The sequence below is a fragment of the Topomyia yanbarensis genome, chromosome 2 (genome assembly GCF_030247195.1).
Source record: "Topomyia yanbarensis strain Yona2022 chromosome 2, ASM3024719v1, whole genome shotgun sequence".
NCBI classification, from domain to species: domain Eukaryota; kingdom Metazoa; phylum Arthropoda; class Insecta; order Diptera; family Culicidae; genus Topomyia; species Topomyia yanbarensis.
Genome location: NC_080671.1, coordinates 178,756,495 through 178,768,807, shown reverse-complemented (window position 1 = coordinate 178,768,807; position 12,313 = coordinate 178,756,495). Strand labels below are relative to the sequence as shown.

Below are 12,313 nucleotides of genomic sequence, written 5' to 3'. Positions count from 1 at the left end.
TCTTTGTGCCGCGGGTCATGAACTGTACTAATTGCAAACAATTGGGACACACAGCCTCCCATTGTAGCAATAAAGCCCGCTGTGGGAAATGCGGTGGGAATCATGCGGATGATTCCTGTGGTAGAGATGTCGAAAAGTGTCTCTACTGTGGGGGAAACCCACATGATCTCCCTTCATGTCCCGCGTACAAACAGCGCGAGGAAAATCTTAAGCGTTCCCTTCAGGGACGCTCTAAGCGATCTTTTGCAGAAATGCTTAAGATAGCTACGCCACCTGTCTCTACGAACATCTTTACCAACTTGTCTACTGACGAAGGCGACTGTGATGAACCCCAGGAGGGAACATCTTCTGCTGTGCCTAGAAGTAGTAGAAAAAGGAAGAACATTTCTTCTTCCAAGCTTCGTCGTAAAGGCCAGAAGGTGTCTCTTCATGGTCCCCCTAAAATAACTACTCAAGGAAGTACTGGTGCAAAACCGAAGCAAGTCGCTCCCGGTCTCAGTAACCTGAGCTCAGAAAAGGAGTTCCCAGCACTTCCAGGAACATCAAAAACCCCAAGTGTTCCCATATCTCAGCCAGAGAAAGAAAACAGTGCTGGCTTAATAAATTTCTCTGACATTGTGGACCGTATTCTTACAGCGTTAAATATTTCTGACCCTCTTAAAAGTATCTTGATAAGCTTTCTCCCCGCAGTTAAAACATTCTTGATGCAGTTCACTGCGAAATGGCCCCTCCTTTCAGCGATTGTATCCTTCGATGGCTAATTCATCGAACGAGGTCAAGGATTTAATCACTGTTCTACAGTGGAATTGCAGAAGCATTATCCCGAAAATCGATTCGTTTAAAATCTTACTAAATAATTTGAAATGCGATGCATTTGCCCTATGCGAGACATGGCTCACTTCAGAAATAACCCTACACTTCCACGATTTTAATATTATTCGCTTGGATCGAGAAGACTCTTACGGAGGAGTACTTTTGGGGATCAAAAAGTGCTATTCTTTCAATCGGATCGACCTCCCCTCGACACCAGGCATTGAAGTTGTCGCTTGCCAAACCAGAATTAAAGGCAAAGACCTTTGCATTGCTTCCACCTACATCCCCCCTAGAGCCTCAGTTAGCCACCGACGGCTTTGCGATATTGCGGAACTCCTCCCCGCACCGAGGCTAGTTTTAGGTGACTTCAACTCCCACGGCACGGCATGGGGTTGCCTTCATGACGATAATCGATCTACCCTACTCCATGAGCTTTGCGACAACTTCAATATGACTATTTTGAATACGGGTGAAATGACACGGATTCCTGCCCCTCCAGCGCGTCCGAGCGCCTTAGACCTGTCCCTCTGCTCGACATCGCTGCGGTTAGATTGCATGTGGAAGGTAGTCTCTGATCCCCACGGCAGCGACCATCTGCCAATCGTAATTAATATTGCTAACGGTTCAGGGCCACCGAATACAATCAATGTTTAGTATGACCTCACACGAAATATTGATTGGAAGAGCTACGCGTCCGCGATATCCGAAAAAGTAGAATCGACACAAGAGCTTCCTCCGGAGGAAGAGTACGGGTTCCTGGCTGGCTTGATTCTCGATACCGCGATTCAAGTTCAGACTAAACGCGTACCAGACGCGAATTCACGCGGGCGTCCTCCCAATCCATGGTGGGACAAAGAGTGCTCAGACGTGTACGCGGAGAAGGCCGCTGCGTATAAGACCTTCCGGGACGACGGGCTGCCAGCTAGCTACCGACAGTACGCGATGGCGGAAACGCGCATGAAGAGTTTGATAAAAGTCAAAAAACGTAGCTACTGGCGCCGGTTCGTCGACGGACTAACGAGAGAAACATCGATGAGCACTCTTTGGAGTACGGCCCGGCGCTTACGAAACCGAAACAGTACCAATGAGAGCGTGAAATATTCAAACCGTTGGATATTCGATTTTGCCAAGAAGGTTTGTCCGGATTCCGCCCCGGCACAGAAGATCTACCGCGCCGCGTCCCCTCACAATAACGCGAACGAAACACCGTTTTCGATGGTGGAGTTCTCACTTGCTCTCTTATCATGTAACAATAAAGCCCCAGGGCCAGACAGAATCAAATTTAACTTGTTAAAGAATCTGCCAGACTCTGCCAAGAGACGCTTGTTGAATTTATTTAATAAGTTTCTTGAGGGTAATATTGTCCCTCATGACTGGAGGCAAGTGAAGGTCATCGCCATTCAAAAACCAGGAAAACCAGCCTCCGACCACAACTCGTATCGACCGATTGCGATGCTGTCCTGTATCCGAAAGTTGTTCGAGAAAATGATCTTGTTTCGCCTCGATAATTGGGTTGAAGCAAATGGCTTACTGTCAGATACACAATTTGGTTTCCGCAAAGGCAAAGGGACGAACGATTGTCTTGCGTTGCTCTCAACAGAAATTCAAATGGCTTATGCTAGCAAAGAGCAGATGGCATCAGTTTTCCTAGATATAAAGGGGGCTTTTGATTCAGTTTCTATCAAAATTCTTTCTGAGAAGCTGCACCAGCATGGTCTTTCACCGACTCTAAACAACTTTTTGCTAAACTTGCTGTCTGAAAAACATATGCATTTTTCGCATGGTGATTTATCGACATCACGAATTAGCTACATGGGTCTTCCCCAGGGCTCATGTCTAAGCCCCCTTCTCTATAACTTTTACGTGAATGACATTGACGAATGTCTTGTCAATTCCTGCACGCTAAGGCAGCTTGCAGATGACGGTGTGGTCTCTATTACAGGTCCCAAAGCCGTCGATCTGCAAGGACCATTGCAAGATACCTTGGACAATTTGTCTGCTTGGGCCCTCCAGCTAGGTATCGAGTTCTCCACGGAGAAAACTGAACTAGTCGTATTTTCAAGGAAGCGTGAACCAGCGCAACTACAGCTTCAATTAATGGGTCAAACTATTGCTCAGGTTTCAACTTTCAAATATCTCGGGGTCTGGTTCGACTCTAAAGGAACCTGGGGATGTCACATTAGGTATCTGAAACAGAAGTGCCAGCAAAGGATCAACTTTCTCCGTACAATAACCGGAACATGGTGGGGTGCCCACCCAGGAGACCTGATCAGGCTGTACCAAACAACAATATTGTCGGTGATGGAGTACGGGAGTTTCTGTTTCCGCTCCGCTGCGAACATACATTTCATCAAATTAGAGCGAATCCAATATTGTTGTTTGCGTATTGCTTTGGGTTGCATGCACTCGACCCATACGATGAGTCTCGAAGTGCTGGCGGGCGTCCTTCCGCTGAAAAATCGATTTTGGGAACTCTCATATCGATTGCTCATCCGATGCGATATCTTGAACCCGTTAGTAATTGCAAATTTCGAAAGGCTTGTCGAGCTCAATTCTCAAACCCGATTTATGTCCTTGTACTTCGATTACATGGCACAAAATATCAATCCTTCTTCATACTATCCCAACCGTGTCAATCTCTTTCATGCTTCTGATTCAACTGTATTCTTCGACACATCCATGAAAGACGAGATTCGTGGAATCCCGGATCACATACGTCCGCAAGTGATCCCAAGCATCTTTCATAGTAAATTTCGAGAAGTCGACTGCAACAAGATGTTTTACACCGACGGGTCAAACCTCGACGGCTCCACTGGCTTCGGTATATTCAATCAAAACCTCACCGCCTCATTCAAACTCAATGACCCTGCTTCAGTTTACGTCGCAGAACTTGCTGCTATTCAGTATACCCTTGGGATCATTGATACTTTGCCTACCGATCATTACTTTATTGTCTCGGATAGCCTCAGCTCAATCGAGGCTCTCCGTTCAATGAAACCTAGAAAGCACATTCCATATTTTCTGGGGAAAATCTGGGAGCGCCTGCGTGCTTTGTCTGTAAGATCGTACAAGATTACCTTAGTTTGGGTTCCCTCGCATTGCTCCATTCCAGGTAATGAAGAAGCGGACTCTTTAGCTAAGGCGGGCGCTTTACAAGGTGACATATATGAAAGACCAATTAGCTTCAGCGAATTTTTCAGTATCACTCATCAGAGAACCCTCGAAAGTTGGCAAACTTCATGGAGCAATGGTGAACTGGGAAGGTGGCTACATTCGATAATCCCTAAGGTATCGACGAAACCTTGGTTCGGAGGGATGGATGTGGGTCGGGATTTCATTAGCGTGATGTCTCGGCTCATGTCCAATCACTACACGCTGGACGCACATCTCCGGCGTATTGGGCTCGTGGATAGCGGTATCTGCGCTTGTGGCAACGGTTATCACGAAATCGAACATGTTGTCTGGGCATGCGCCGAGTACTGTTCTGCCAGATCTCAACTATTCGATTCCCTTCGGGCCCGAGGAAGATCACCCAATGTCCCGGTCCGAGATGTACTAGCAAGCCGCGATATTCTCTACATGTCCCTTATATACACGTTCCTCAAAACCATCAATATCCAAATTTAAATGCCCCTATCTTTTCTCTTATTATTCCCAGAAGTGCCCTCTTCCGCCTACCGTACCCCAACGATGGTTTGATACGACTCCAAGACGAGACAAAACATCTGTCGAATGAACCAACAACACGAGATCTACAGTACAACATCACACACGCAGCGCGGTGTGTTCCCGATCCATATCTGAGCCGTACTACGAAATCGTCTGGAGGAACCCCTGCCGGCTCGAGGAAAACCGCCCGGCGTCCCAATACTTGATACATCCGTTCGAATCTGTAATCCTGGTCGTTGATTCCTGATGCCGGAAACTGAAAGTTTATATCCCCCCCCCCCCTGTTCAGCCTTGTCCACCCTCTCTCCCACGTCTCTGATACACAGATGTATGACTTCACCCCTTCTCCCCTTGAATATCTTCCCAAAACTTATGTGCCCCCCTATCTTCTAGTGTTAGTTGATCAATCCGTTCGAATCTGTAATCCTGGCCGTTAATTCCTGATGCCGGAAACTGAAAGTTTATATCTCACCCCCCCCCCCCCCCCTTCAGCCTTGTCCGCTCTCCCTCCCATGTCTCTGATACACAGATGTATGACTTCACCCCCTTCTCCCCTTGAATATATTCCCAAAACTTAAGTGCTTAGTTTTAGTTGATCAATATTTAATCTCGTTAAGAAATGCACAACAGTACCACTACTTTAAAATAGCCCTAATTAATTCCCCTTAACCTGGAACCACTCTTTCTAGTTATTTCTAGTTAATAAGAGTAAAATGTTCCGCTTAGTTAATAATTAATTTCTCCTACAATCTCCCTTCTAAAAATCATAAAGTGAATTACTATACAAAGAACACACAAAATGACCCGTCCCCCAAATCTTACGAATATTATATTATACCCTCTTTTATATGTATAAGTTAGCTGTAAAGTTTTTTTTTTTTTTTTTTAGTTTCATTATATAAAACAAAATAATATTGAAATGTGTAACCCCCTAGTTTTAAGAAATTCAAAATGTAAAACAATGAAAAAATGGCACCTTTAAGCTAACGCATACGTGCCTTATCAAATAAACAAATTGAAAAAAAAAAAAAAAAAACAGCCTCGAATGAAATGAACAAACCACCTCCATAACGTACAAAATACTCAGTGATATGTCCAGTGAAAGGTACGAACCAGAAGGTTTGCAGTTCTTAAGGTTATACAGGTAATAAAGCTCTTATCCAATAGTTGCTGCGTGCATTCATAACACTTTTAATAAGAACGTGATGTTCAATAAGTAGCCAGTAGCGTGTTCCCCGCCTAATTGAATCAGCGGCGAAGTGCTGCAATTATGAGGCATATTATTTTCACTTTCAAACACTCACAACTCAATTGATATTTACATCACACTCATTCTCCACACTTTTCCCAAAGCCTTAAATTAACATCGTCTCTCGTTTGTCTTCTTTCCCACTTTCAGATTAATCTCGTGCAGTAAAAACCCTCTCCAGCGCGTACGAGTGGGTTTGGACGCTCTTCGCTGAACCGCTAGAGAAATTCTACGTCACCGACCGACAACAGCTAGCAGGAGGGAGCGGCCTTAGAAGCAAACTCCCCGGACACCCGTAGCAAAGCAATGAAAGGAAAATTATCCCATTGACGGGTAATGAAGTAATAAATCCTATAGAATAATCCATAAAGTGGCAGTGAAACCGGAAGTACTCAGAGTCAAGTTTTGTAAGTCGGTGAAAGATTTAAAGGCGAAAGCGAGAAAAATAAATATTTGCCCACAAGAGGAAGCAAGTGTTTATATACAGTAATATGAGCGCCTAGCAATGCAGCACCTTCGTAGTGATTAATTGCAAATTACCCGATCCATTAGTCGCTGGGACCAAGCTCCAACGGATCACGCAGCTTTCGCAAGTAGTCGACGGCGCCGCTCATCCGGTTACCAGAAGTCTTTGCCAGCACCAAAGAGTGAGAGTCAATGTTGCACCATCGACACCACGTTTCATCCTCGCAGCTGTCCTCGTCTTCCTCGGTTGGCTCACCGATGAACCACAAAGACCTGGAAGCGGAACTGGATGAGTACCTGTCCGAGTACAAACTACAGGCACCCGAACCGATCAGTCACTATGCAGGTGAGTGTGGGTTTGCTTCTGCATTAACTAAACGACGAAAAAAGATATCCGAATTGTCAAACAGTTCTTGGAATCAACGAAGCGGTCATATTTAGCGAGTTCCTGGGAAATTCAGACATTATTTACCTTTTTAAAGACGAAGCCTAAATTTTATTCGTTGGAAGTGTCCGGATTTTTTAGACTATGAGTAATAAACTCATCAATCTTGTGAATCGATCAAGTTAGTTAGAACCATTTGACATGTTTTTTATATTCGATAGCTATCTTATACCCGTTTTTGTGCAAATGTAACTTAAGTCTATGAAAATAGTGGAACCGAAATTAGCAATAGTATAAGAAAGTTATGGCTTCAAATCTAAAGACGATTTGAAGCCATAACTTTCTTATACTATTGCTAATTTCGGTTCCACTATTTTCATAGACTTAAGTTACATTTGCACAAAAACGGGTATAAGATAGCAATCGATAATTCGTTTATTTGACACGGCTCAAAGTGTGAGCTTAACGGAGCTGTGAGTGTTATATTTCTTTTCCAACGAATTCATTAAAAAATATACGCTTAGTGCGTCAGTGGCGTTGCCAGAGGGAGGGGAAGGGGGTTGGGGGTTAAATCCCCCCCAACCAAAATTAATCGCATTGTAAAAATATTAATTGATGGTGACTAATTTTGTTAAATATTGTATAAAATATTTTTGGAAGAATACTGTCTGATCATTACATTGAGAACCTATTGTTTTAAGCACATGAGGACTTTTGGAAAATTGTGGAAAGGAAATCTTGTAACTTATCCCTTAGCCGAGATCCCATAATTGTCAAATATTATTTTATTTTATATCAATATAAAATAAAATAATTGCTTGAATTATTATGAGTTTTTTTGGAAAGAAATTCGAAAATATGGATAAGGGACAATTTTTCGAATGGGAAGCTAAGTTTAAATAGGTTGATTGTCTCAAAGAGAATAGGGAAAGAGACGAATAGTGTGAAGCCAAAAATACCTTATTGAGCAGACCAATCGTGCAATGTAAATAAACATTACTCACGCCTCAGTTGGAGGAGATAAGTATTGTACATCTATCAAAAAAGAAATGTCAATTTTCGTCAGAATTTGGTTCAACCGTGATTGTGAGGTGCATTCTAGAGTATATGTATGAGTAAAAACAAGCTTTAAAATTATTTCATGTCATTGTTTTGAAATGCGCATCGTTTGATAAACAAATCCAACGATCGACATACGGTTTGTTTTCAAAACATAATAGGAGTCATTTAAAGTGCTGCCTGTGGAAGCGGTTGCCAAAATTCTAGTGTTGAAATCATCATAAAGGGAGTGTTGCCGTTTTGACTGATTTTCACTCTTCGTCTCTTTCCCTATTCTCTTTGGATTGTCTGATAAAACATAAACTTGCGCATTAAAAACGTGCTTACATTTCAACATTTGCAGAAAACGTATTTTTTGAGATTGCGTAAAGTTGGGACAAAAAGTCAATATGATTAAGAACAAAAATAACATTTCGGAAAGTAGATGGAAGATGATGAAAAATGACATTTACAGTTTGTCTCTAACAGATCAGGATCGGTTTTTATGACCATTGAATTGTTGTTGAATTATCAATTATATGAATAGCCGCTAAGCAGGATTGGAGTGAAAAAAATCTCAATATATTAGCGCATTTACCCAAAATTCCACCCCTTTTCCAATCGAAAGGAATGGCCGCGCATGATGTAACACCGCGCTTAGCAGATCTGTCATAGTATCACAAATTTTCATAACGTAGGTCTGAATAAGAACACAAGTTGTTCCAAAAACCAGCCCTGCGTTATGCAACGTTTTGTGCAGATTGAGTATACCAGATGAGAGTGGAGCCAAAATCATAAACATCCACTAAAATTCAAACATTCTTTTTAAATAACAGAATTGATAAAATTGGTTTAATGAGCTATACTTATCAATTAAATTCTGTTTTAAAAATCGTCCTTGCGTTTAAATAAAAATGGGAGACTTATTACTACCGCAAATAGTTACACCAAAAACTTTAAAGCGATCTTTAGTAAGCAGTTGATGCAGCGTGTACGTTTCGGTGAATGTTTTAATATTTCAAGCTATTAAAGGTGTATATTTGAGTGCTAAATTCAATGGTCTAATAACATTTTGTGCTCTAGGTACTAGGACTCGTTGTCCAGTTATGAGCTTGAATAGTGACGAAAAGCAAAATAAATAAAGAATTTTATCAACGTAAAACAGCACATCGTCTGATCAAATAATTTTGGTGATTAATCCTTCTAGAAGTAATTATAGAGAATTTAAACTTCAAGAAAATTTAGTCTTGATGTCTTCAGCAAAGTATTCGAAAATGCTGTTTCAAACAACTTTGTTGAAGGCATGAATATTTTATATTTTCAGGGTATCGAAATATAGTAGACAATACGCTTTTAAACAAGTTATTCTGATATTACTGTATTTGGAGAACCTCCTCTACGGTTTACAAACAATAAAATTCACATCGCATTCAAGGTATGAGTATCTGAAGCTTACAAAAAAAAGTTATATTGAAGAGAACTAGCTTTAAAATTTTGTCCTACATATTGTTTTATATCTCGATGCTGAAGGCACCAAGTCACTTACCATTTTTGAAGAGTTAATTTTCCACAATTACTTGTAGGAGAATTAATCAAGATTCAAAGTTAATTATTTCAAATTATGTGATCTTGACTGTTGAGAAAGTTTTAAAAGATTTTGTCCCACCTTGGAAGTTAACATTCTTTGACTTCATTGACATGTTGTACAAGAAAATAATCTATAGAGGTTTGAACACTGTTCCATATTGGTTCTGCTTGTTTGTAGACTGGAATGGCATCTGTTTGACTACCCAAGTTTGTGAATTTTCAATAATTGATGAAACTCTTATTAAATTTTAGCATTTTCAAAAAATCAACAATTTTCATAAGACCCCCCCTCGAACCAAATTTCTGGCTACGCCACAGTAGTGCGTTACGACCAGTGATGTACCGATGGGAAAAATTCCATCTTCCCGGGTTTTTATTTTTGGGTTTTTACCGGGTTTTTTCCCAAATCATTTTAACCCTGACGAAATATGGGTTTTTTCGTTTTATCGAATGTATAATGTTCATTTAATGTTTTTTATCCTTTCGGCAGTCGCGATAGTGCACAGAGTGCACGCTGCTCTGAAAATCTAGCGAAATCGTCTTAGGGCACCAGCGGCTGATCATTCAGTGGGCTATAAGTACGACTTCCGGAGGGTTAAAGAATCTTGCATTTACATTTGAGAGACCGAAAATAAAAGTCGCAAGAATAAAACATACTTTGTAGAATCCACTCCAGATATCTTAGCATGTAAAATCGAATATAAACATCAAGCGTAAAAATCGGACAGAGATCCTTGAGCATGACAATCGCTTAGAATATTCTCACCCGAAAAAGTCGGCAAGGATGAACCTCCAGTATAATTCGCTCAGAGGAAATTCCGTACAACGTTACATTCAAGATTAAAAGTTGGATAAAGAAAAGTCCTTTGCAAGAACCGGATATACTTTTTTACGGTTTTTATTCTGTAGGACATAATCGAAAAGCTCCTGTTCAATTTTGAAACTTGAAGTTTAAATTCAATTTTCACAATTTTCACATTCTAATATATATAATACGGGTTTTGCGACTTTAATTTCGGTCCATTCCATATTCCAACTGGTTTCATATAATACTGAGAACAATAGTCATTGTTACTCTGACAAGTGAAAATTAGAATAATCGTGTGATGCCCAAACTACTTTTATTCTGCTTGTTACTCATTTTAGAGGTATCTATTTTTTTAGCGAAATGAGGTAGGTATTCACACAAAATTTAGAAAATACCTATTTAGTTCGGTGAAAAGTGAGTCATATGCAGAATGCGAGTGGCCTTGACATTCGTCATTAGTATGAACCGTAATCAGAACTCTCACAAATCACAATCCGAATTTTTTCGGCATCAGCTACATCAGCAACAGTAGAAAAAATGTTTAGTTCGTTTACGTGGATTCACAGTAAGAAACACAATCGATTTAGCCCAAACATTGAAAAGTTTTATCACTTATTTAATCACAATATTTGTAAAAAAATGTTGGATCACCGCCATAACCGCTATAAATGATTCAATCGAGGAAAACCATTCAGAACTCATATACCTGCAAAACTTTATGACAATAATGCTCATAAATAAAATAAAAATGTTTGGATAACAATACATTAATGTTCACTTACCAAAATATCAAAAAATTTCAAAAAACCCAATCTTCCCGCGAAAAAATTGTTTTAACCGGGAAAAAACCTTGGGTTTTTCCCCAAAATTTTAAAAACCCGATTTGGTACATCACTGGTTACGACTGAACCCAGCGCACGCATTTTACCCCTGCATACGGATATCCGTTTTCGTGGCGAAGGAGCATTTTCAGTGTCACCTAAAACGTATGATGATCATTCGGTCTGCTTTCTTGATTGCCGCCTTCGTCCATCTAGACTGCATTAGCGACTATTATCGCTATTGCTGTTTTGAATGTCGCGGTTGATTGTTCTGATATGCTTCTTGCATCTTTTGGCGGTGCAGATTGTTGCTACAGAAGCTTGATGATTCAATATTCATTGGTAACTGTCGTCGATGGTAATGGACGATATTTCGTGATTTAACCTTCAAACTACCAAGCCCTCTTCGATACACCAAAATCGACGTTCTTTTTGCCATAACTTTTTTTCTGTTTAATCGATTTTTATGCAGTTTTTTGCAAAAAAACCGGAAATTATTCCAGTTTTCGAAAATGCGTTAAAAATCGTATTCGGAGCTACGACCCCGGAGTAAATCCAGATTGCAGTGGGGTACCAACTTTTGGCCATTTTCAGTTTTTCATACATATTTTCAAAACAACGCTAGAATTCAACATTTTTCGACAAGAATTTGTCAGAATTGACCTTCTTGCATAATAATTGCACTTCATATATTAGTAATACGAATTGGCCAGTTCCTGGGAGCGGTTCCCAAAAGTGGCCATTCATGAGCTTACATTGCATATGCTTTATTATAACAGAAACACTAATTTATTTCAACAAATCTTATCAGATCGTCTACTTAGTATAGCAAGCAATTAATTCAATAAAGGTTTAATATAGATTTGCCACTTTCTGACCAGTTCCGGGAATTCCGGAACACGGTTCCCAGGACGAAATTTATTTTTTATGATAATTGTGGAATGCGACACATCAAAAAACATCAACTCGATGATCTATGAAGAATGCAATCACATTCGAAGGCATCTGGACACATGTAGACACTTGATGACCAGTTCCGAGAATTCCGGAACACGGTTCCCGTGTCAAATTTTTTTTATAATAATCATGGCATGCGGCACATCAAAAAACATCAACTCGATGATCTACGAAGAATGCAATCATATACGAAGGTATCCGGAACCATGTAGACACTTGATGACCAGTTCCGGTAATTCCGGAACATGGTTCCTAGGTCAAATTTTATTTTTAATATAATCATAGCATGCGGCACATCAAAAAACATCAACTCGATGATCTGTGAAGAATGCAATCATATACGCAGGCATCCGTACACTTGTGGACCATTGATGACCAGTTTCGGGAATTCCGGAACACGGTTCCCAGGTCAAATTTTATTTTTATGATGATCATGGCATGCGGCACATCAAAAAACATCAACTCGATGATCTATGAAGAGTGCAATCATATACGAAGGCATGCGGATACATACGGACACT

General features: G+C 40.5%; 1 protein-coding gene across 1 annotated transcript in view; it reads left to right on the top strand.

Annotated features, from left to right (window-relative positions):
- Positions 1-12,313, top strand: part of LOC131682254 (rho GTPase-activating protein conundrum) — a 324,666-nt gene that overhangs the window by 240,119 nt on the left and 72,234 nt on the right. Inside the window, exon 5 of the mRNA XM_058963609.1 lies at positions 5,882-6,542. Coding sequence (XP_058819592.1) covers positions 6,389-6,542 — 154 coding nt within the window. The 5' untranslated portion in view covers positions 5,882-6,388. The remainder of the gene's footprint in view (positions 1-5,881; positions 6,543-12,313) is intronic.